Source organism: Nannobrachium achirus (assembly GCF_963921795.1).
Source record: "Nannobrachium achirus genome assembly, chromosome: 15".
Lineage (NCBI taxonomy): Eukaryota > Metazoa > Chordata > Actinopteri > Myctophiformes > Myctophidae > Nannobrachium > Nannobrachium achirus.
Window position 1 is genome coordinate 25,555,961 of NC_137822.1, and position 26,114 is coordinate 25,582,074.

General features: G+C 43.1%; 1 protein-coding gene across 1 annotated transcript in view; it reads right to left on the reverse strand.

Moving 5' to 3' along the window:
- The window catches only part of bcr (BCR activator of RhoGEF and GTPase), a gene marked incomplete at both ends in the record, with an annotated part of 136,197 nt that overhangs the window by 71,358 nt on the left and 38,725 nt on the right, over positions 1-26,114 (reverse strand). Inside the window, one exon of the mRNA XM_080742999.1 lies at positions 102-292. Within this exon, the coding sequence (XP_080599125.1) occupies positions 102-292 (191 nt within the window). The remainder of the gene's footprint in view (positions 1-101; positions 293-26,114) is intronic.

Below are 26,114 nucleotides of genomic sequence, written 5' to 3' on the forward strand. Positions count from 1 at the left end.
CAAAATAGGCCGGTATCGGGGCGAGTACCGATACTGCGAGTACCGCATCCCTAGCCCGGAATTTGGTGCCACAACCAACCCTGACTGACTCCGATACTGACCGACTTGGAGGACTCCAGGGAGCCGGAGGAGAGCGTGTCGCGGCTGCTGCGGCTCTTGGAGCTGAGGTGCGGCGAGGAGGACGGCGAGTCGTCGATGTACGGCAGGATATCGTGGTGCCTCCGCTGCTCCTCGGCCCGCTCCACGTCGTACCCATAGCTGGGAGGAGGCGTTCCCGGCAGGTGGTGGCCGTCTGCAGCCGGGGAGAAGAGAAAGAGAGCAGGGCGTTGGAAAAAAAGTTTTACTTAACTTCATGTTTACCCATTTAGGGCCTAGAATTATTTAATGCTTTAGCTATTGAAAAATAGCAGATATACAAGCTCGCAGCGCGGCACCGAGTGCCGCGCTGCGAGCTTGTAGATCTGCTATTTTTGAAAAACCATGAACATTTTTTGCAGAACATTTGTAACTCAAATATTTGCTTCTGGGGGGTCCCTGATACAAAATATTTTTTCTAGGGGTCCTTGACATGAAAGAATTTGAGAACCACCGACGTAGAAACTTGTGTTTTTCAAAAAAACTTTAGATTTAGAAGACACTTATAGAATCGGGTCAAAATCGGGTTAAAACTCAGATGTTCACGATTTTTCAAAAATAGCAGATCTACAAGATCTACAAGCTCGTAGATCTACAAGCTCACAGGTCTACACAGCGCGGCACTATTTTTCAATAGTTAAAGCATAAAATAATAATATGCAATAATGCGTACCCGGTACTAAATGGGATAGGTAAAACAATTCTTTTTTTCATAGCAGTGAAATTCTACGCAGTATAAGAATGTGGAGCCACCAATATTATTGCGGTTGTGAGGATAGAGTGGGGGAGGTCAAATAATAGAACAGTGACGCTTTTAAAGCTTGACCTTAGGTGTTCAAACCAAAACAGTATACAGTAAATGTATAAAAATGGTCTAAGGTTGGCACTAGGGCTGTCACAATTATTACATAATCGTCTAATCGTGATTATTTGACATTATCGCAATTATTTTGTCATAATCGTCATAATCGTGAATGTTGAAACATTTCCGAAATAGTGGAAATAGCAGATCTACAAGCTCACAACGCGTCGCATCGCGACGCGTTGTGAGCTTGTAGATCGGCTATTTCCACTATCAATGTTATTTTTTAAGTAGTAAGTTGTCAAATATGTCAGTAATTTCTTTGTATATTTAGGTTATGTGTCATATCTACCATGTACAACTTCAAAGCCTAAAAGCCAAACAGAAATGTAATTATCAACGACAAAATCACAATTAAATCGTTAATCGCCAATTATTTGAGTGACAATTATTCGTCATGTAAAATGTCATATCGTGACAGCCCTAGTTGGCACACAAATCCACTAAATCAGGGGTCTTCAACAGCGGGTCCGGGACCCCTAGGGGGTCCTCAGAGTTACTACAGGGGGTCCTCCAAATCTTCCAATCCTTTTTATATTAACAACTCGAACCCTGGTGTCCATATTCTGAGAACTGTAGCCAAAAATAGCAGATCTACAAGCTCACAACGCCTTGCAGCGGCTATTTTTCGGCAAAGAGGTTTGGTGTTGAGGGGAAAAAGAGCAGACTAAGTACAGAGTAAAAGGTCAAGTTTATTAGTTAATGAAGGCTCAAGTGGTTAAATACAGTATCTGAAAACTCAAATTGACATGAATCCAAAATACACTGATGATTGTGCTGTCAAACGATGAAACTTATGGAATCTATGAAAAGATTGTGGGGGGGTCCCTGCTTCATCTCTCTCTCAACTAAGGGGTCCTTGGCCTGAAAACGTTGAAGACCCCTGCACTAAACCCGAGTCGTTAAAGAGCACATGATGTCACACTGTTGAACTGTTTGGCTAGTTCAGGGGTCTTCAACGTTTTTCAGGCCAAAGACCCCTTAGCTGAGAGAGAGAGAGATGAAGCATGGACCCCCACTCCATATTTCAAAATGTCAAATGAGAACTCTTGGTGGAATCTCCGCTCTCCCCCTTCTAAAAAGCTGGCTGGCTGAACTTCACTGGCGCTGACTAAGATGAGAAGGATGTTGCTCTTCTTACTCACACACACACACGTACAGACACACAAGCACCCGCACGCCCACGCACACGCACACACACAAACGTGCGCGCAAACGTGTGCACGCAGAATGCTCTCCAGTTGACTCCAAACAATCAGCATTCTGTCTGCACCCCTATGAGCCGATACGCTCCCACACAAAGGTTAGTTAGTAGTCAAGATACCTCCCCCAACAAATACACACACGCACGCATACGCATGCACACACGCACGCACACACAGTGTCAATGAGTCCACTGTCTGTACAGATCTCTGCAAATCTACTGTAAATCCAAATTTGAGGGGAAATTGCTTAATAATGTAAGAATGAACCACTTGAACCCTGGCTACATTCACCAGAAGAATTGCCTGTTACAGTGGTCCTCAAAGTGGGGTCCAGGGTCCCTCTGGGTTCCGTTTGGGAGGTCTAAATTGGTCCTTACAAGTATGTAACTCTGACAGTATACAAATGAAACCAAATGGACCCTGCAGGTCCATTTGGTTTCATCTGTCAAGAGTTAAGGGGAGACCTTGACATTTTAAAGTTTAAAGTTTGAGAACTACTGGCCTACCGTATTATATAGGCTATTTTCAGCTGTTACTACTTAATAAAAATAAATATGCAATTTCTTTAATTTTACTAATTTCCTTTGAAACATTTTACATTTTCTTTTTTCAGATTTTTTTTTCTTTAGTTTTCTTTAGTTTATTTATTTTTACATAAAAATGTTTCAGTGACCCACAAATGGGCCGTGACCCAGAGCGATCCAGGAGGTCTGTGTATGTGTGTGAGTGAGACACATAAAAATGTGCGCACACGCGTACGTGCACACACACACGCGCACGCAAACAAACAAAAATACTGGACACTTCTTTCATAACTCCGATATTTGGGGGTTTGTGTGATGTGTGACTGTGAGTGGAGTGGAGTGTGTGTGTGCGTGTGTGTGTGTGTGTGAGCGCGTGCGTGCGTGCGTGCGTGCGTGCGGCTGGAATGCCTGTGCCGCCTCCGCAGCCAGGAATAGCAAACATCCAAATACTAATTTATAGGCTGCAAGCTCCTCGTCGTTAAAATGGGGCATTGTCACAATGCTACAGTAACTAACCCACAGAATTAGTATGGCTATTAAAGAACATTTAATTACTGAGCATTATGATGATGTTCTGTGTCTGAGTCTTGTGAATACTATGTCAGTAAACAAGGCCCATAGAGTGAGTGAGAGGGAGAGATAGTGAGTGTCCGCCCTGAGATTGGGAGGTTGGGGTTTGATCCCCGGCCAGGCCATACCAGAGACTGGAATGGGACTAGGGGTGGGCGATATGGAAAAATACAATATCACAATATTTTACCAAGCTGTATCACGATACACGATTTTATCACGATTCTTTTTCACGTTGGTTTTTAATGTTATTTTTCAAGTTACTTGACAAAAACTAGACTCTCTGGGTTCCTTTTGCGAGGTCTAAATTGAACTTTACAAGTATGTAAAGTATACACATGAAATACACATGAAATACACATGAAAACAGTATACACATGAAACCAAATGGACCCGTCCATTTGGTTTTATTTGTATACTGTCAGAGTTAAGTGGAGACCTTGACATTTTAAACTTTGAGAACTACTGATTTAGACCAAAATGCAGGTTTAAATTGAATTCTGCAATGAATCTCTGTATTAACGATTAAACAGGATTTTTTACAAGGCTCCCTCAATTGTATCACGATATATATGTACGATACCTCTGAAAAGGCATATGGTGGAGACATTGTATCGTCTCAACGATAATTATCACCATATCGCCCACCCCTAAATGGGACCCTGTGCCTCCCTGCTTGGCACTCAGCATATCCAGAAAACTGTGTGTGTGTGTGTGTGTGTGTGTGTGTGTGTGTGTGTGTGCCTGTGTGTGTGTGTGTGTGTGTGTGTGTGTGTGTGTGTGTGTGTGTGTGTGTGTATCGTCCAGGTCATTGCTCAGCTCCTCCATGGCGTTTGGCAGTAAACATCCCATCTGCTCCTCCCCCTCTTTGAATCATCCCACCCTTCTTTACCTCCCTCCAGCCCCCCCCCCCCCCCCCCCCCCTCCCCCCTCTCAGAAGGATATTAGCTGTAACATCTGGGAGGGCTATTGTCCACAAACGTCAGAGTGGTAAGGAGTGATGTCAACAGCCCACGCGTCCCTGTTGCTCACTCTCACGCTGATTCTTTGCGACGCAGACTTGCCCAAATATGGAGTTCTGTTCCATCCGACCTGGCGGAGATATGTGTTCCATTGAGTGAACCTTGTTACATCATTATTTATTGCATATCGTCGTTGTCGGGCGGAAACCTTGTATCTCCAAGTTTGAAACTTGTACTTTCTTTCGCAAAGTAAAGCCCTGCTTCATCATACAAGGCCGTCGCACAAAAACAGTGAAAACAGCAGATCTACAAGCACACAACGCCTCGCGGTGCGAGGCGTTGTGTGCTTGTAGATCGGCTGTTTTCACTAGTTTAAATCATTTTTAAAATGACAAATGTGAGACGGACGGATTGGGACATACAAGGTTTTCACCCGACAACGCTGAAATCATAATTTCTTAACTAGGGGGTGCCTGCTGGCCTAGCGGTCTGGGCGCATACCACATAGGCTCTGATTCCTGACAGCGTGTACAGTTTGTACAAAATAAAGCCATTTTACTACTAGTAAGACACCCAAGGGTGGAATGCGACCTCAGGGTGACATGCAACCTCGCCCTAAAGGGCGAGGTCGCGCCAATTCTTGACAATCTGGCCAACCACAGCGTTTCTCTGACGATTCTAGTTGTTGTCATTCTGGGGGGAGTTTGTTCATGTTTTTGTGAGGGTATCAACCCTAGGAGCTCAGCACACTCACAGAATCATGGCACACTCACAGAATCAATGTTATGCCCATACATGGAGTTCCCTGACTATGTTATGTCAAAACATGCCCATATGTGGACATTACCAAATATGGGCATTTCCAGATATGTCCTTAATATTGATAACATTGGGACAGGGATCTCCATATATGGGCATGAAACATATGTTAATTAGTAAAGCCAAGCTTAGGTTTGATGCCTTGGGATTTCTATATTTGGACATAAGTGTGTACCCAATAGGTCATCATCTGGAAAGGTAGGGTGTAAATCAGAGTAAAGCAGGCTTTTGAGCTAGTTAGGGTCAGAGATTGATGACATCAGAAATCCCCATATATGGGCATAAAGGGATTTTGCTTTTGGGAATGCCCATCTATGGCATTTTTATTTTATTTTATCCTTTATTAATAAAAATACATGTATCCATATACATATGGAGTTCAATATTGATGTTTTTGGAGAAGGTATGTTGTAAATGTATGCTACTTAGTAAGGGGCCTCGGGTTAGATACTCTTTGTATGGCCTCTGGAGGTCCTTGGCGTCGGTTAGTAGTATGCCCAGCACATAAGATGTGGGACGTCACAAAGCCTGCGGCCATGTATCATTTTCCATCAGGCCTGTTGGTTTTCACGCTCCAGTGTGGCGTTCATGCGCTGCAAGTCAATGGCAGACTTGGCAGTCAGACAGACAGCCATTGACTCCGGCCTAACAATGGCTACTTTCTATGACGGTAGTCCCATATGACATGATGGACTGGACTATCTCCATATATAGTGTTATCCACATTTCGTGTAGCTGCCCTGTACAGGAAGTGATGTCACAACTCGCTGACATCACACTGACATCACAGAGGCTTCGGAAGGACGGTCACGAGGCTTCGGACACTCAAGCGACACGATTCTTCAGAGTATATGCGACCTTCGGTCGCAACTATTGTGTTTTTACTGTTCATTTTAAGACAGCTTTGGCACTCGCCCTCCCTCTTTTAAGACCAACATCGGCCCGATATACCGATATGATGACCCATTAACACACCGGGTGCCCAGAATTTTCGACGTGTGTGTTTGCTGGTGCCCATGGCAACCCGCCATTTTACCTACCTTCGAAGTACTGGCGAGAAAAGTAATCCGAGTAAATGTAATCCGAGTATGTCCTGTTTATTTCGCGAAAATCTTTTCTTTCAGTCAGGACCGTTTTTTATCAATTCTAAGCCACAGTGTTTGTGTTACGGCCGGTAGAAGAGGCTGCCGTTTTGAGAAAAAAATGAAAAAAGGAAGAGAATCCGGAGAAAACAGCATTTTTGTGCAGCCGCTAAACAGGAAGTCAACGAGACAGACAGCACGTCCGGGTGACGTAATTGCGCGCTGCATGTTGGGAAATGGAGTTTGTTTCATCACCGCGGTAGCCAAGTGCAGTAGCTACAGTACAGTATAGTTTACTGTACAACGCGTCAAACGCGTCGTGGGCGCACGTAACATCAAAGAGATTGGCGCGTGGGCACCACGTGGGCGTTTAATGTGTTAAATGTCCATCCCCAACAGGAATAAGTTGTTAACACAGCGGGTGCCCACGAGGTGTCTACGCGACAATTTCTTTGATGTCGCTGGAGGCCCACGACGCGTTGGACGCGTTTACTGTAATTACAGTATAACTTTATATCTCACCGTTAGGTCGGGGCTACGCCTGGATGTAGCCCATTAGCCGCTAGTCGCTTCGAGTCGACGCTGAGAGCATCGCGCGACCGTTTTTCTCCGTATACTCCAATGCATTTCCCCATCTTTAAAGCCCTTTATCTCCGATGTTTGTTTTATGGCTAAAACTGTGGCCGCGTGCGGCAAAATGTCCAAATTTTGATCGGCAGTGAACAGCTATGATCAACACTAGCCCAAGTTACACAATAACATCCTGATCCTGTCTGCGCTCATGTGACCAAGTGACGTCATCACGCATGCATTGACGCAACAGGGCCTCGTATTCTTCAATGGAAGTGCTATGGGGGCACTCAGAGGGGATGACTGGCACCACCTGGTGGGCAGTCGATGTGTTAATCACACCAATCGATTTACTAGATTATGAAAGAAAAAAAAAATATTTGAATAGTTTTGTGTCGATTCGTTGAAAAATAGCGACTATATACTGGTTCTAAACATTGGTTTTCATATTGCCCAGCCCTGGCGCGTAGGCAGAGAAAGGGTTGGCGGGAAAGGGTTGGCGGGAGAGGGGATGAGTGGGAATACGTGACCATAAAGATAGATTAACGATAACAAAATACAAAACAACACGCTAGTGAGAGAGCAAGAGAAAGAGAGAAAGAGAGATAGACAACAAGAAATGACAATGAGCAGATGGACAAAGAGTTAATCTCGCGTAGCCAGACAACCATTCCACAATCTCCGAATGCTATATAGAGTCTGGAATGGCAGCTCCCGAACGGCGAGTATCGGAAGTAGCCGCTGCTGCACTGAACTGTAGTCCCACTGGAAACATAACAGAAGCACACTCGCACAGAGAGTCATTCGAGCGGCATATTCTTGTTATGAGTGTATAGTTTAAGAAAACATTTGAAAACATCATGGAAGTACAATTGAATCTGCTCTTCAAGGAAGGCGGTCGCTTGTTTTGTTTGATCGCCCTGAATTGTTGCGCAGGTTCTCCAAGATAGCGCTGCCCATGGCTGCTGTGGTGACTACGTGTTGCGTTCTGTGGTGTTTGTCTGTTTTTTTTTTTTTTTATGTTATATGTGAAAAAATTGATTTGAATGCAAAAATGTAGTATGCCAAAGCAAATTCCTATGTGTATTACACAATGGTTAATAAAGAAATCTGAATCTGAATCTGAATCTGAACACCAACAACACCAGAGAAAGACAAAATAACGCCCCGAAAAATAATGAAAGGAGACGTAACGCATCCTGTAGGACATGTTATTGCTACTGCACCAAGGGAGCGGTTGTGTCACATCCGCTTTATCTCGCAATCATCGTTTCTATTCAGTGTTGCCAGATGTACGATAATTATCGTATTTGTACGATAATTTGACCCTCTGTACGATGTACGATCAATAATTCCAAAAATGCCCAAATGTACGATAATTTCGGCATTTCACAAAAAAAGAGCGTGAAATCACTAAATTCCCTAGCTGGAAATTACATCCTGGTGAAATTACTTTTTTACATGGGTGATTTCTCTTTTTGGCTGTGTACGATAGTTTCATGTCAAATACGATAATTCTGAGCCTCCGGTACGATAATTCAACATGGCAACAGCGTTTCTATTTCCGTGCCCCAGACTGTATGCCGGGAGCATTTGCAAATCGCGGAGGCAACAGTCTGGCCACGCGAGACCAGACAAAGAGACAAAGAGAGACAGCAGCGAGGGAGTCTCGAAAGCGACATCAGATATCCTCCTGGATGGAGGAGACTGCTTCTCCAACCCCCATGGCGCTCGCTGCCCACCCAGCACGGCCATCATAAATCTGCAGTGGCTGCTGACACTTTTATTGGAATAGTAGAGGAGGGCCGGGCCTCCACCCCAGATCATCCCTTCACCACCAATATAACCCTCTACCGATCTCTCTCACACACACACACACACACACACACACACACACACACACACACACACACACACTAGGGATGGGACGATATGAAAATGTCATATGAACGATTATTGAGACCAAAGAAATCGCGATTTACGATATTATCGCGATAATCAAAATCCATTATCCTGGGGCGGAACATTTGCCAAAAAAATTGATGATCTACAAGCTCACAACGCGTCGCAACGATCTTGTAGATCGGCTATTTTTTGGCAAAGACATTTGATAGAGAGTGAAAAAAAGACTATCAAGTATATTTTAAGTACCTTTTACCAATTTTAGAGGGTTTAAGTGGTACTGGATATGCAGCCCGGCAAATAAAAGGTGAATTGATCCCAGTGCATGACGGAGGACGATATCACGATAAATGAAATCTCCACGATACGATTATCGGGAGTGTTTTTAATCACGATAAACGACAATATCACGTATCGTCCCATCCCTAACACACACACACGCCCAGTCCCATAGGTCCTAATGTGACGGTAGAGTGGCCAGGGGCCGTTTATTGTTAATCCAGCTATTCGGCTAGACAGGAGAAAGTAATCACAGCGGTGGATTTTAATAAAGGTTTTAGCAGGTCCCCTCCCCCCCTACATGGCCTTCCATGTACACTACATTGTGCTGGTTGATGATGGCTCCGTGGATTTGGGAGGGCTCAGCTCATTGAAGGGGACAGACAGGTCTGTATCCGGAAGATAAAGTGGACGCACCCATGTCTGTCTGTCTGTATGCGCGTGTGTGTGTGTGTGTGTGTGTGTGTGTGTGTGTGTGTGTGTGCGCGCGCGCACACACGTGTGTGTGTGTGTGTGTGTGTGTTTTCTTTCCCCTTTTGCTGATGTTGCAGTTTTCATTACTGCCACTCCAACAGCAGTATCAAAAATGGTCTGCGAATGTGTGTAAGACGTGCACACGTACGCACAAACTGTGATGGGATAGGAAAGTGGGGTGAGAGTTGCCTCAAGGAAAAAAAGGGGGGGGGGGGGAGAATGAGGGAACCCCTTTCCCCAGAGCCCCCTACATCCCCTAAATATCCAATTTAGATGCAACTTAACAGTAACACAGTACACTGTCAAAATCTGGAGCGTTAATATACAACCTAGGAGGCCAATTTCTTTGCATGCTCAGAGTTAAACTAACACTTGGCAGCGCAGGAGGCATTGGGACTGGAGGAGGGGTAGAGGAGTGGAAATGGGAAGCTGTGGGAAATTAAAGTGAAGTCTTAGTTAAAGCATCACTGGGGAGCTGGGGGCAGACATGTCATCAGAAATGAACTTGACAGCAGCGTTCCGGTGGTCCCATGACAACATAGGAAACTTGACAGCGATTCATTTGATAAGCGCTGCCAGTATATTCAAGGTGGATGTATTGCCATCTTTATATTACAAAAGAGTAAGTGATCTACTTCCGGGTCATGTATCGCTAACTTAAATACCAAACCACTTGGCCAAGATGTACTACAAATGTACTAAATATAGCTTAAAAATTCAAACACCCATGTCACCTTTGCAAGATGTCGTTTCCAAACCTCTGTATACAGTTGTATTCGTTATTACCCTCATATTTTGCCTCTGTATAAAATAGTCCGCCGGTCAAATATGTCCGACCGGAAACGTGCGCTGCGGCACAATAGTTCCGCCACAATAGTCCCCCCCCCCCCCCCCCCCAATTTTATTTATTTATTTTTCTAACTTTTATTTATTTATTTTTTTACTTTTTATTTTTTATTTTTTATTTTTTTTAAACTAGATGTGAGCGGCCCAAAGGGCCGCGACCCTCTAGTATATATATATATATATATATATATATATATATATATATATATATACCGGTAGTGTTGATCATGTCATAAAATAAGATCTGGTTGTCCCAGAGGTGAGGTGTGGCATGAATGATGTCATGTCATGTCAACTGATTATCATTTTTCAAAAATCGTTGTGTAAACATTATGTGAAACAGTCACCACCCGAATATCGTCACGATATCAATCAAAAACAGCACAACTAGTTAAACGTCTAGACATTCTGCAGGTGAGTTTCTCCCTCGCTGGCATGGACTGTCTGGAGTTATAACAAACCGACGTGTTTCCTGGAGGTAAACTGTGTGTGTGTGTGTGCACTGGCAATGTCTGCCATTGATAATCACTGTGGAAACAGAGCAGCAGCGCTCAGTTTCCGTTAAAAAGCTGGGACCATCGCCAAGGTAATGCAGCTGGTATCTTTCAAAACAAACAGCACAACCCCCGTAGCGTTAAAATCATCTCTTTGTTTCAGAGTTGAAGGATGAGACAGAAACTGGAGGGATAAAAGACAAAGCTGCTCCCCCCCCCCCCCCCCCCCTCCATCTCTGGTGGAGGGAGAGGTGGAATTGAGAAATGAGCAGTAGCCGGGCAGATAACAGAAATAATCGTTCATTTGCGGATACAAGCACCAAAATTGGCACACATACTCCTTAGGGATTGCTCTTTTCATAAAACCATCTGGCCAAATCAAATTTCAAGATGGCGGCCATTTTTCAAGATGGCCGCCATAAAATACCATAGACCTGTCCTATTTGAATGATCTTGGTGTCAAATCATACATTTTTCACTATGTAGAATCCAAATTTGGACCAATGGACTTACTCACTGGCTTCCTTGTACCATATATCAGTCCCGGAATCCTAATATTCTGCTAAATTAGAGGTTTGTGTTATGTCTGACTCGGATAAAATGGGTGGTAGTGTATATCTTAGTATTGTTAGAGGTTTATAGTGTGTGTGTGTGTGTGTGTGTGTGTGTGTGTGTGTGTGTGTGTGTGTGTGTGTGTGTGGGGGGGGGGGGGGGGGTAATGTAGTAATGTAGTAACTCAACAGAGCGGATTTCAATGCACAGCGGCTGACGCGGCTAAAATGCATGGTAGATATAATAGCGCCGTGGGATCACTCTTTGTCTAGTCTCTATTCTTCGACCTTTTCGACTTGGGTAACCCTGCCAGGAGTACAGGAGTACAAGACTCCTGCCGACATAGCTCTGGGGGTCATGGAGACACGCAAACTGCCTCACCACGATAAGGTGATGATCCCGTCGAGGCAGGAGGTAGTTTTTTTTTTGTCTTTTCTTTTTTTTTTTCTTTTTCTAGGGCCTAGGCAGTATAGTACAATAGTATAGTAGGCCTATACTACAACGCTTCTAAACCTCGCACCTGCAGCTGCACAGTGCCGTGCAGGTCAGACCAAAGTGGTAGCATTTGCATCGACTGCAGCATTCCAACTTGCATCCACACTTGGTCAGCTGCTGGCAACTCTCTGCAATGGGTGGGAGCTCAGTCCAATCAATCTGCCACAGATCTCCTTTCTTGGTCCAGCCCCAGTTGTCAGGAGTCTGCATTTCTGGTTGACATACTGTTGACTGACTCCAGATGCAGGCCGCTTGATAGGAAGCGCGCTTCACATGTTGCTTCAGTGCTGCTTGCGTTGGAGGAATGGCTTCGTATGGCCTCTGCTTCCGAGCAAACAAGTCCAACCTCGCATCATTGACACCTTCAGCTGTGCTGGATCGGTCATACATCATGACCACAAACTTCTCCAAGGTTTTCAGGTCTTCATCATCCACTACAGGTGGGTAATGGCTGAGTTTGCTGAAGACACCATTAAGCCTCATCACAAACATTCCAGGTTTGCCACGCAGACTTCTTCCCCTTTACGCGGAATGCTGAAACAACATCGCAGCCAGTGAAGGCATGGAAGAAGAGCATCCCTTTGCTCTTTTCTGCAAGAGTGCAACACAGGTCATGAACAGAATCCACTTTAAGTTCTGTCTTTGGCCAAAGGCAACCCACTGCCCAGCCCTGAGGCTCATAGGGCAGGAGTCTATGTCCTGTTTCTGTGAGGCTGCTTGATGTACATTAAGTACCCCTAGTGGACATGATAATAGTTTGTCACAGGGACATACCCCAATCCAGCCTTTGATGCTGAGGTCATAGATTCAAGATGTATGACAAGGTCCATATATGGAGTTCCCTGATGTCTTCAATATTAAGCCCATATCTAACAGGACTTCATATGGGAATGCCCATATATGGAGGACACATTGGCCACATACCACACTAACAGAATCCATATATGGCCAAGACAGATGGCCAAGACAGCCCATATCTGTGTGACTGGTTCTACAGACAGGGATCTCCATGTATGGGCATAAGAGGGTATGTTGTCAGTTGTCATGGACATCATAGTACTTTCACATAACAAATAACTGAGTAAGCATGTTTGGGCTCTCACAGCATATCTCCATATACAGTACATGGACCTCCATATATGGGTACCAGGGGGTCTCCATATATGGGTAAACAGCCGTTTGGATGGCCCCCTGTAGTAACGCTGAGGACACCTGGGGGTCCCGGACCCTGTGGAAGACCCCTGGTATTAGCTACAGAGCCCAGGTACAGGTACAAAAGCTTTTATGCTTCAAGTATGATCTAATTGTTCTGGAGCAGGAGCAGAGCAAGGACTGTACTGAGATAGGCTCAGGGGTCATTCCGGGGGTCCCAGGTGAGGAAAGACCCCAACCAAAAGTCAGAAAGCTTATTCTGGCTGCTTCAAAAGTGTAATAAATGAACTCAGAATGTTTTAAAACCTACAAAACAACCCTAATATTAAGAAAATTGGACATTAACTGGCTGGCGTACTGTTCTGGCATGCAGGTCCCAAACTAGATGACCCCCAGAAAGGGGGTGGGGGTCCGGAAAAGTTGACACCCATCATTTTCTCATAGTTTGGACTCTATAGAACCAGGATCTGCAAAAAGATCAATTTTAGCACAAAAATCCTACGGGAGCTGTTTTTTGGACGCATCGCACCACACTATTAGCAGAATATTAAGATTCCGGGACTGATATATGGTACAAGGAAGCCATTGAGTAAGTCCATGGGTCCAAATTTGGATTCTACATAGTGATAAATGTATGATTTGACACCAAAATTATTCAAATAGGACAAGTTTATGGGATTTTATTGCGGAATGCAAGATTACTGTATATTCAATGGCGGCCATCATGAAAATTGGCCGCCATCTTGATTTTTTTTTTGGCCAGATGGTTTTCTGAAAAGAGCAATGCCTAAGGAGTATGTGTGCCAATTTTGGTGCTTGTATCCGCAAGTGAACGATTCACCTGTAATATGCACTTTATCTGCCTCGCTACAGGGGAATTAGGATATGGAGAGAGAGAGAGAGAGAGAGAGAGAGAGAGAGAGAGAGAGAGAGAGAGAGAGAGAGAGAGAGAGAGAGAGAGAGAGAGTGTGAGTGAGTGAGTGAGTGAGTGAGTGAGTGAGTGAGTGAGTGAGTGTGTGTGTGTGTGTGTGTGTGTGTGTGTGTGTAAAAGTGATGTTGAAAATGTAATTAAAAATCATAATGACACTATGACAGACATACAAATAGTATACAAAATTAGCCAGCCAGCCAGGTGAAGGAATCACAGAATGAGGCCTTGACCATTGCTTTCATTATTTTATGGAAAACGCTTCTAAACATATTGCTAGTGTGAGCACTTGAAATGCACTATTCTGAAGAAAAAATTATAATGATCGAAAATAGCCCATCTACAAGCTTTCAATGTGTCACAGACGCATTGACTGAAATCAGACGTGGCGACTGAGAACTTTAATCCATGTGAATGTGAAACTGTCACAGTCATGCTTGTCAGTCACACACACACACCCCTTTGCCAGTGTTTAATTATCGTATCCTATATATATATATATATATATATATATATATATATATATATATATATATATATATATATATATATTAATATATATATATGTTACAGTCATTTTGGGTAACTCAGTGAGACTGTGGTAAGAGCGCTCGTTTTGTAGTTCACCACACACTAATCACCACCAGATGGCGACGCAGCCATTCAATAGTGAAGGCGCTGACGTCACTCGTTTGCGACTCTCTTTCTTTATTTACTAGCCTAGCCTAGCCTAGCCTAGCCATTAGCTCCATTGTAGTCACTTGGACAGGGCGTTTATCGTGGGCTTGCCCAGGCCTTACGGCCTGGGCATAAATATAACGATTGCATTCACCACGGCTTCGTAACTCGCGCGGCCGGCGGAGCGCCGCTTGCAATGTCGTGGACAATCGAGCGGCTCCGCCTGGAGGACGTTGTTGTGGCGACCGCTTGTTCCGCCCCGTGCGGCACGGCAAGCGCTCCGTTTCTCTATCTCACCGTTTCTCTATCTAACGGTGACATATATATATATGTATATGTCACGGTTTTAAAGAGAAACAGGACATTCGAGACGCGGAGCACTCGTGGTGCGGCACGGGGCGGAGCAAGCGGTCGCCAATACAACGTACTCCAGGCGGTGCGCCGCTCTATTGTCCACGACACTGCGAGCGGCTACCGAAGCCCCCCTGTATCCACGAAGCCCAAACGAGTTACGAGGCCCCCCTGGGTCCACGAAGCCCCAAGCGGCGCGAAGGCCAGCGGACCTTGGTCCTGCTCTTCGCCCCCGAAGAGCAGGCTTCGTGCCGCAGGCACGAAGCCGTGGTGAATGCAATCGTTATATTTATGCCCAGGCCGTAAGGCCTGGGCAAGCGCACGTTAAACGCCCTGTCCAAGTGACTACAATGGAGCTAATGGCTAGGCTAGGCTAGGCTAGGCTAGGCTAGGCTAGGCTAGGCTAGTAAATAAAGAGTAAACACTTCCGGTCTGCGGCGAGTTCAAAGCGTGACGTAACTCTCTTATCCAGTGGCTGACGTCGCCATCTGGTGGTGATTAGTGTGTGGTGAACTACAAAACGAGCGCTCTTACAATGAACGTCCTGGGTTACCCAAATATCCTGTAACATATATATACACATACAGTATATATAGATAAGGGGTTTAACATATCGAACCGAACGACCCTGTACCGAACCGAATGACCCTGTACCGAACAATATAATAGTCGACGGTCGATGTTGCTCATACTCTGGGCAGAACTGTACTTTACCACTGACCAGAGTGTCAAACTGTACTTCTGTCCATGATATCATGTCACATAAACTTCACCACCACCACCACCTAATACATCGTCTTGTCTCCTGATTTTCTCATTGATTATTGATTGATCTGAATTCCTCCACAATCTCTCTTTTGGGTCACGAGCTAAAAGGTTTGGGAACCACTCTTTTACAGCATTCCCTGGGCTACAATCCACATCCACCTCTCTCACCAACTTGGTTATCATTTCTCCTTTGTCCTTCATCAACCTCTCTTTCATCACTCCATTCCCTTTCTCTTGCCTCTCGCACTCGCTTTCCTCCTCCCTCGAGTGACGTTCCCCCACACTTTTCTACTCTCTCTCTCTCTCTGTCTCTCTCTCTCTCTCTCTCTCTCAGAGGTGTCAATTGGGTATGGCAGGGGTATGCAGCTGCCATACCCTGGGTCCAGGGGGGAAAATAAAAGTTACTTTTAAATAAAAATCCATGAATGTCTTGTTGTCTATCTGTTCTGGTTATTATGTTGTTAAATTACAGTATAACTACAAATGCAAAATTTTACAAAATGGTCACTTTAACAAGGTATTATAATTGAATTGGCGCAACCTCGCCCTTTAGGGCAAGGTCGCATGTCACCCTGAGGTCGCAAGTCACCCTGAGGTGTCTTACTAGTAATTATATTCTCCACACTTGTATTCTCCCCATCTTGACAAGATGGTGTATTCCCAGCTTCCGCAGGTCAGCTGCACAGGTGCAATGCATTATTGTTAATTGTGGCACGTTTACTAACATGCCAAGTTTAGCTGCACTTGAACAACCGTTCCAGGCTGCCATATCCAGTCCAAGAAACCGTAGAAATGGGGGGGGGGGAAATAGAATGTACTTCTTAAAATAAATGTATCATGCCTGTTGCTAAGGTATGGCAACATGACTGGTGTCTTGCACGCGCGCCTAAGACACCAGTTATGTTGCCATACCTTAGCTTTTTCTGAACTGACGCCACTGCGCTCTCTCTCTCACTCTGCGCCAGCTCCTTTGTTTACAGAACCCCACAAGACGAAGGTGAGTCTTTAGGTCTCGGTGGACATGTGCCGTGCATGCATTGTATATGATACAACATGTGTGCGCTCAATTCCATAACCATGTCGTGTCTTCTCCGTCAACCACTAAAGTCACTAGGGACAGAGACACATTTCTCACTAAAACTTCCCCCGCCTCCACAAGCTTCATATGGGAAATTAGTGTTCAAATTACTGCAAAAATCACAGAGACACTTGATTAATAATACAGCATGCTAAATTACTGGCTCTATTCTGGGTCATGAACAGCTCTCATTAGGACTGTGCTTTTTCTATGAAGATGGCAATGTACTTTTTGGTTGTAAAGTCATTGAATGGTGGTATGGGAAGATTTTAATGTAGAGCGATAATGGTGGGTGTTAAGTGGTTCAGGTATTGTTCCTCTCTCTCTCTCTCTCTCTCTCTCTCTCTCTCTCTCTCTCTCTCTCTCTCTCTCATGGAGACAATCACAGTAATAATGCATTTCTTATCTTCAATCCAACAATGAACATCACTTTTGCATGCGGATCCTTTCACAAAAACACAATAGGCGAGTCCTTCACATGACATCAGATAATTTGAGCTCTATCACTGCCTCTTTCTTTGCATTCTCCATCTCTCTTTGTACTTTACTTATTCTCCCTATCTCTCTTTCCTCCCTCTCCCCCTCATTCCCTCTCTCCCTCTCTCTCTCTCTGTCTTTGTCTCTCCACCTGTCTCACTCTCTTATTTTCTGGGGACAATCCGCAATCTAATCTGTCTACGGCTGTAAATCTTGAGGGCACACTTAAGCCTTTTGACACACTTTTTAATGCACCACGAGCACAGCAGCCCTGTGTGTGTGTATGTGTGTGTGTGTGTGTGCGTGTGTGTGTGTGTGGTGTCTAAAGTAGACTCATTAATTTATCTATGTTCTCCCTGGCACTTAAATCCTCATGTCTACCCTCAAAGCATGTGGCGTTGTGGCCCCAATGCGTCTGCCTCACCACACGTTCAAATCCTAAGGGTTTCCCAGGGAGTACGCTTGGAGTTACAAATGGATAAATGAACACTGGTAAGAGAGAGAGAGAGAGAGAGAGAGAGAGAGAGAGAGATGGGGCAAAGCTACGGAGAAAGACAGGTTTGTCATGTAAAGCTTAAGTGCATTACGACGAAGAAACAAGAGCATGCTAATTTACACTGTCAGTGTTAAATTAACACCCAGGATTGTATTACAGTATATCATTGCTCTGTCGGGTGGAAACCGACAGCAAGAAAGGGTCCAATAGCAAGAAAGGGTCCATTAATGAGACCTTACAGCCGGGTCCATTTGGTTTCATGTTACGCTCTTGATATGAAAAAGGTGGAAAAGCGCCAAACTAGGGCATTAATTTATTAAACAAAACAAAAAAAACATATACACCAAAAGTTGTAATATGGAAATACAAGGTTTCTGCCTGACAGCAAGGATATAGCAGGACTTTTTTATGGGGTCAGTGCTTCTGCTTTTAGAGGTCAAAAGGCCTCAAAGCCCTCAGACCGCTGAGGTCAGAGGTTAGCAAAGGTCAGAGGGTGTCAATATGTGCACGTGCATGTGTGTGTGTGTGTGTGTGTGTGTGTGTGTGTGTGTGTGTGTGTGTGTGTGTGTTCACGCGTGTGTGTGTGTGCGCAGCATTATATATATACGCTGGACTACGCTGCAGCATGCCACATTAGCCCATCACAGTCCCCAAAGGTCCTCAGTGTGTCCCTGGGAAACCAAACCATGTTCTTATAGTAGTTCTGCTTGGACCGTTGGCCAAAACACAGACATGTAGACTGCGCCAACAGGTGACCTTTCGATTACCAGACGGCCTCCCTAAATATCATCTAACCAAAACCAGTGCGCAGCCCGGCACCTGGTTTTTAGTGAGTGGTTTGTTGTTCTTTTCCATGCTCACTAGCCCATTTAGGCCTAGAATTATTGAATGCTTTAACCAGTGAAAAAATAGCAGATATACAAGCTCACAGCGCGCTGCGAGCTTGTAGATCTGCTATGTGGGGTTCCGTGGCCAAATAAATATCATTTTGGGGGTCCTTCACATGAAAAGGTTTGAGAACCACTGACATGGTAGTCTCTCAAGAACAGACTAACTGAGCTCCAGTGAAGTGAAAATGACCCTTTCTTTGACGATGGCTGGCCAGATTGCTGATATAGAAACATAGGTTTTTCAAAAAAACCTTGGAAGGATTCAAAAGACACATAAAATCGGGTCAAAATTCAAATTTTCACGATTTTTCAAAAATAGCAGATCTACAAGCTCGCAGCGCGGCACTCGGTGCCGCACTGTGAGCTTGTATATCTGCTATTTTTCAATAGTTAAAGCATAAAATAATGATACACAATAATGTGTACCTGTTCTGAATGATTAATACCAATGGTGTTATAGCCAAAAGAGACGGCAGAACAGGCACAAAAGGCCCCGATGTGCCTTAATCTCTGGTCAGACACACATCATTGCTCAGAGCTCCTGCTTATGCTACGGATGTACAGGGAATACGTGTGGAGCTTTGCTAAATGGGCTGTAGAGATTTTCCAAAGCTCAACTCCACGGTAACAGTTGTCTGGGTTACCACCGACAAGACAACAGGAAGGTGTTCATTCTTTTTTCAAGTGATGCAACCTGTTGAGCTACAGTACATAATACAGTATTTCATTACATTGTCTAATTGCGACCGAAGGTCGCAGTTTAGTACGTGAAACGGCACATGCTCAGTCCGTCCGTCTGGACGTGTACACCTTTTTACGGTCTATGGGTTTGCCGCTTTCACATCGTGCTCTGACTTCACTGTGAGGTCAGGGGAACCACTCTAACAGAATGGGTTTGCTGCTCTACATCACGCTACACAGTGGAAAGGACAATCATGTAAGTTCAGTATGGTACACTATAAAGTGAACTATCACAAAAAGCTATGACATTGAATCCCTCAAGTCTAACCCAAGGCATGGAGTTTAGACGTTAGGGCACAATCTGTCTTCCCCTTCTCTTCTCTCTCCAGTCCTGGCACCAAGCCAGCCTGGCTGCCAGCCTGGGGCATACCAGCATCAATTACCTGAACACAGCACTCATATACTCCAGTAATGGCTCGACAGCCCACACAATCAAACACACACTCATTAGAATCTGGCACAAAGATACACACATATGCATTGCACGCGCACACACAAGACACGCTCTCGCTCTTTCTCTCTCTCCCTGTCTCTCTTCCAAAAAACGAGGCCACAGAATAATTAGGAGGATTGTCTACGCAGACAGTCATTTCAATTATCTGTACAGTATTCCTGGCTTCGCTCTTGAAGGTTGTGGGATTTGCTCACCCCAGTCACCACCAGTGAGACTCACACAAGCAGTGTTAATTTCTTTGTCTAAAACTATGACAAAAACATTATTGTCGACAACCTTTTTTCAATGACAAAAACTAAACAAAAAATGTAATAAAAACTGAGCTATGATGACTAAAACTATGGCTAAATATATTGACAATTTCATCAACAGATAAAAACACTAATATGTTAGGGAGGGACTAGTGGAGAAAGGATCCAGTGGAAGAACAAAGACAAGTCATTTTATGCTTAGTTTGACGCGCCAACAAAGCGCCTGTCCAAATTAACACTGCACACAAGAAACCAGTTTACTCTTCACCAGTGTCCAGTCCTAGATTTCATCGTTTTCTTGTGGTAACCTTATATTGTAAATCTACTCTTTTTTTCTTTTTTTTTCAACAATCATTATTCGACAGATGACGCATCTCATCTGTTGAGGCTCAAGCCAGATAACTCTGTAAAATGGGTGTGAAATTGAGAGAAATATGTCAATATTCATTGACTCATGTTTCAAGTTACACGTTCAATTGCATTACAAAAGGAGGACAAACAGGCTCAGTTCCTGGCTAAAGAAGACTGTGACAGGACACAAGGGTTCAGCCTAGTCTGTGCGTGCATGCGTTGAATATATCACTGAAATTGTGTTATTTTGTTACTAGTAAGATGCCCACAATTGTATTACTTTTTATTACATTCCTCAAAACAGGGCTACAGCAAGAATAGAAAGAAGAGTTAAGACTGAGATAAAGATGATTTTGCAGTGTTAAGAGTCTCACAGGAGTGAAACTCCTTAAAGAGGTGGTGCCATACTGGTTTTCATGTGTCTAGGAGGTTTACAGTATTTCATTAGACCCCCTGGTGTGGTTGTTATGAGCAATTATGTATTCCCTTTGTATTTTGGGTTTCTTCCTCGAGGCTGCCACCTTGTGGGTCAAAAGTGCCGATCCAAAAACACAGATAGTGTGACATCATATAATGATCCCCTCCCCTTTTACCATTCACCCAACACTGTGGGTGTGGCTAACTTCAGCTGGGTCACCACCCACCATGACAACCAGGCATACTTAATGAACTGGTGGGTGTGGCCACATAAAAAACAAATTTTAAGCAGAGTGAAATAGACATTATTCTCTCGTACCTTGAGGGATGAATGTGTTTAGAAAGTACATTGTCCAAGAGGTCCCTGACAAGACAAGGATTTAGGGATTAATGCTTTTCCTCCATTTCTGTGTGGGATGGTAAAATTGAGCGACTGGGAGTTTTTCCCCCTCAGGAGTCTAGTCAAAGCTACAAACGTGGCTGGCAACAAGAGCACTCAGCTGTCTCCAAACTACAAAAATGCCACGTTGGCCAAATAGCTACATCGTTCAGAGACACTCTCTCCCTTCTTCGCTCATTCTTGTTTCTTCTCCTCCTACTCTCGCCTTTCATTCTTCTTACATCCCTCTCTTATTTACTCTCTGAGCCATCCTTTTCTTGGTCTGTCTCTCTGTCACAACACCCCTGCCTCGGGTGGGAGTAGCTGGCAAGAGCTTAGCACAACAGTACACAACTTAAGGATAGCAAGACAAACAGCTCAGCAGAGTTTAACATATCTATTCCCCAAAAACAAAGTGACAAAACAAAGGACACCATTACACACCTGTGGATTAAATAAACATAGTATTCAAATGAAACTAATTACATCAAATAATAAAACGCCAGGATGATAATAAAGCAAACCATTGACATAAAAACACAAAGTACATTTAATTTCAAATATTTAAATCTTCCTTTCAGTGTCCAGTAGTGTAAAATATTATAGTGTCCTCTTTGACACACTTGAACCAAAGTCACAAGGGTTGGTTTCGTCTAATTTGGCCCCGATGACTTGTTGGCCACAGGTGTGCTTCCTTGGAAGCTAGGGCTGTCACAATTATTACATAATCGTCTAAATGCAATCATTTGACATAAATGCGATTATTTTTCATAATCGTCATAATCATTTCCATGTTGAAAAATGTTCATATATTTAAAAAAAAGGTAAAAAATAGTGGAAATAGCAGATCTACAAGCTCACAACGCATCGCATCTTTTTTTTTTTTTTTTCCTTTTTTTTTTTTAAGTAACATATACATACACCAAGTGGTAAGCAGAAAAACAATACACAATCACATTTTTCCAAATAAAGATACATTTTGTTATAAAAAAAAAACATACCTTAATCTAATCTAATCCCTAATTCAGAACGATGTGATAGTACTAATATAGTGCTGCTAATAATAAAAATAAGATAAAAATAATAATGTGCATGGGGGGGGGGGGTGTCCTCTGTGTTGCGCACTATTAGTTGTCTCTTTTTGTGGGTGGTCTCACGACCGTACCACATTTTTTTACTTAAATTGAGTACCTAGGCCGAAGCACCAATTTGGTGTCGGAGCTAGGTCTCAGCAGTCATTTCTTTTAATCATTTCCTTTAGTCATACTACCTGATAATTTGTCCATTTATTCCATCTTCTATTAAAGTCAAGCTCCTTATTTCTAATCCTAAAGGTTATTCTCTCCATTTCCAATATTTCCTGTACTGTTTCCTTCCATTTTGGGTGTGTTGGGCTTAAAGGTTTTAACCAGTTCCTGGTGATTTGTTTTAGCTTATTTATTTTCTTCTGTTTACATACCTTTCCCCATATTTCTAATGTATTATCTACCCATGTATTTTCACCTTTAATTTGTAAGAAGTCTTTTTTATCCATATAGGCTAACGTCTTTATCGATATTGGTATAGATTCTCTCTCAATCTCTATCCATTTTGCTTCTGCTTTGTCATTTGTCCATGTCATTATTGTGTTTATTTGTGTTGCATTGTAGTAATTCTGTAAGTTCGGAACATCTAAGCCTCCACATTCCTTTGTTTTAGTTAATTTGATGAATTTTATTCTTCTTCTTTTGTAATTCCATATGAAGTTTGTTATTAAGCCGTTCCACCGTTTGAAGGATGTTACAGGAATTTTAATTGGTAATGTCTGAAATAGGAAGAGGAATTGTGGGAGAATCATCATTTTAATTGTATCTATTCTACAGAAGAGAGATTCTGGTATTGTTTTCCAAGTATTCAATTGACGCTTTATCTTGTCTTCCAGTACATCATAGTTGGCCCCATACATTTTATTCAAATCTTTGTGAATGAAAATACCTAAATATTTTATCTTGTCTTGGTTCCATTTTAATTTGAAATTATTTTTCACTGTCTGTGTTAATTCATTGCCAATTGTAATTGATTCACATTTAGTTTCATTTATTTTGTATCCTGAAAGTTCGCTGTATTCTTTTATGGTTTCTTTTAAGGCCGGCAGTGAGATTTCTGGTGACGTTATATACATGATGACATCATCAGCATACATTGCTAATTTATGTTCTTCATGTCCTATTTTTACTCCTTTAATGCGATTTTCCTGTCTCACTGCTTCAGCCAAGCTTTCCATACACATAGCGAAAATTGAGCCCGAGAGTGGGTCTCCCTGTCTAGTCCCTTTGTGTATATTTAAACGCCTTGATAGAGTACCGTTGACCTTCACTTGCGCTACTGGTTCTTTATACATTAATTTTAGCCACTGAATAAATTTTGAATCAAAACCAAAGGCTTTCGCTGTATTAAAAATGTATGGCCAAAGGACTCTATCAAAAGCTTTTTCCGCATCTATCGTTAGTAGATGCAAATCCTTTTTATTTTTTTGTGAATACTCCATTATATTTAGTGTGCGTCTTATATTGTCCGCTAAGTACCTATTAGGGACAAATCCACATTGGTCTCTGTTTATTATATTTTCCATTGTTTCTTTTAACCTCTCAGCTATTATTGAGGATATTATTTTTTGATCAGTGTTTAATAACGCTATCGGTCTATAAGATGCGCATTCGGTTGGATCTTTACCTTCTTTAGGAATAACTGTTATTACGGATGAGTTCCACGTTGGTGCCCAGTTGTTTGACTCTAAAGCAACATTATATACATTGTGTAGGATTGGTATTAATACATCTCGAAACTCTTGATAGAATTCATTTGTATAGCCGTCGTCCCCTGGGGTCTTACCTTTTTTAAGTTTTTTTTATTTGTCTAGCTATTTCCTCTGTTATTGGTTTTGTTAATGCTGTATTTTGCTGGGGGGTTACCTGTTTAAGTTTGAGTTTTCTTAAGTAGGTCTCTATTGTTGGATCTCCTTTTCCTGATTCATCTTTGTATAAGTTTTCATAAAACTTTGCAAATGTCTCTGCTATTTCCTCTTTCTCCGTTACAAATGTATTATTCTCGTTCTTTAATTTAGTAATGTGTGATCTATTGGTTTGCTTCTTCAATTTATATGCTAGGATTTTAATAGAATTCGGTCCTCCATCGTAGTGTCTTTGTTTTGTAAATATAAGTATTCTCTCTATTTCTTCTGTCAATAGTTTATTTAACTCTGCGTGTTTCTGCTTTAATTTAATCATGCTGTCGGAGCTGGGATTAAGTTTATGCTTGTCTTCACGAAATTTTACTTGTGTTTCAAGTTCCTTTTTGAGCTGTTCCTGTCTTCTTTTCTTTGCTGATGCGTATGCTATTATTTCTCCCCTTAATACCGCTTTTGCTCCTTCCCATACCATTATCTTATTTACCTCTCCTGTATCATTTAGTTCCAAATACTGTTGTAAGCATTTTTTAATTTTTCTTTTTAAAGTGACATCATAAGGACTGTAAAGACCTGTTTAGTACCTCTGGTCAAACATTGGTCAAACTGTCAAATATTAGAGGCAGACATTGTGAAAATAGCAGATCTATATGCTCACAACGCCTCGCAACGCGAGGCCTTGTGAGCATATAGATCTGCTATTTTCACAATGGAATAGATCGAGTCAAACTAAATGTAATGCCAACTTCTACAATTCCAAGTGCTTGTGCAGGGTGGGGGGGTCCCCAGTTAAAATATGATTATTTTGAGGGTCACGGCCTGAAAAGGTTGAGAACCACTGCTTTACACCACTGTTGATGGGCATATACAGCAGCACAGCTCGGTGACAGTGATGGAGTGGGATCACATTGTCACACTCCTCCTCCCATAGCTCTCCATCACTTGCTCTTTAATTCCCTCTATCTCTGTACATCTTTCTCTCTGGATTGATGACGGATGTCGTTGAGGTGCCAGTTACATAGATCGCCAAAGTAACATTAGACTACTTACTGTATGCACTGTAACGAGAGATGCTACATGGCTAGCCTAGCAGGCTACACGCAATGGAGCGAACACAGCAGCACTGCAGGACACAGAGTTGGTCATGTGTGCATACAGCCATGCAGGGACGTGCTGGCCATTGGGAAAAGCAGGACAACTCCCGAACGGCCGGTTCATTCCCGGCCGGTCCAGGCCGGCCATTAGGAAAAAAATTAAAATAAAATGTCGGCCTTTGTTCCATTTTGGGGGCTGGGCGGCCAACAAAGTAAATCGTCACTGTCGGGCAGAAACCTCGTATCTCCAAGTTTCAAATTTGTAAATTTTTTCGCAAAGCAAAGCCCTGCTTCATCGTACAAGGCAGTCGCACAAAAGTAGTGAAAACAGCTGATCCACAAGCACACAACGCCTCGCGGTGCGAGGCGTTGTGTGCTTGTAGATCGGCTGTTTTCACTAGTTTAAATCATTTTTAAAATGATAAATACAAAACAAACGATTTTGGACATACAAGGTTTCCACCCGACAACGACAAAATATAACTCATGTAATTGGCCCACTGTCACAAATCTTTGAGTAGCAGCAGCGCTATAGAGAGAGATCTCTCTCTATAGCGCGCAATGAGGGCCTCTCCAGCTCTCTTTTTCCCGGGCTGAATCAGGGGCCCAGCATGTCCCTGCAGCCATGCAAGAGTGAGTGCGTGTGTGCACGCACGCACACACGCGTGCGTGCGTGTGTCCGTCCATCCATGGGTGTCATTTATCAGCATTATACTGTATATGTGCAGCAGACCATATCATTGAGAGCTTCAATTTCAACCTGCAATCTAAAGGCTTTTATTAGTGTTAATACTCAGACATTGCTAAGCTTTCTAGTCCTATAACTATTTAAAAACTAAAGTCCAGAAAGCTACAGTACATGACATTATGTGTACGTACGGGTGTTTTAGTTAT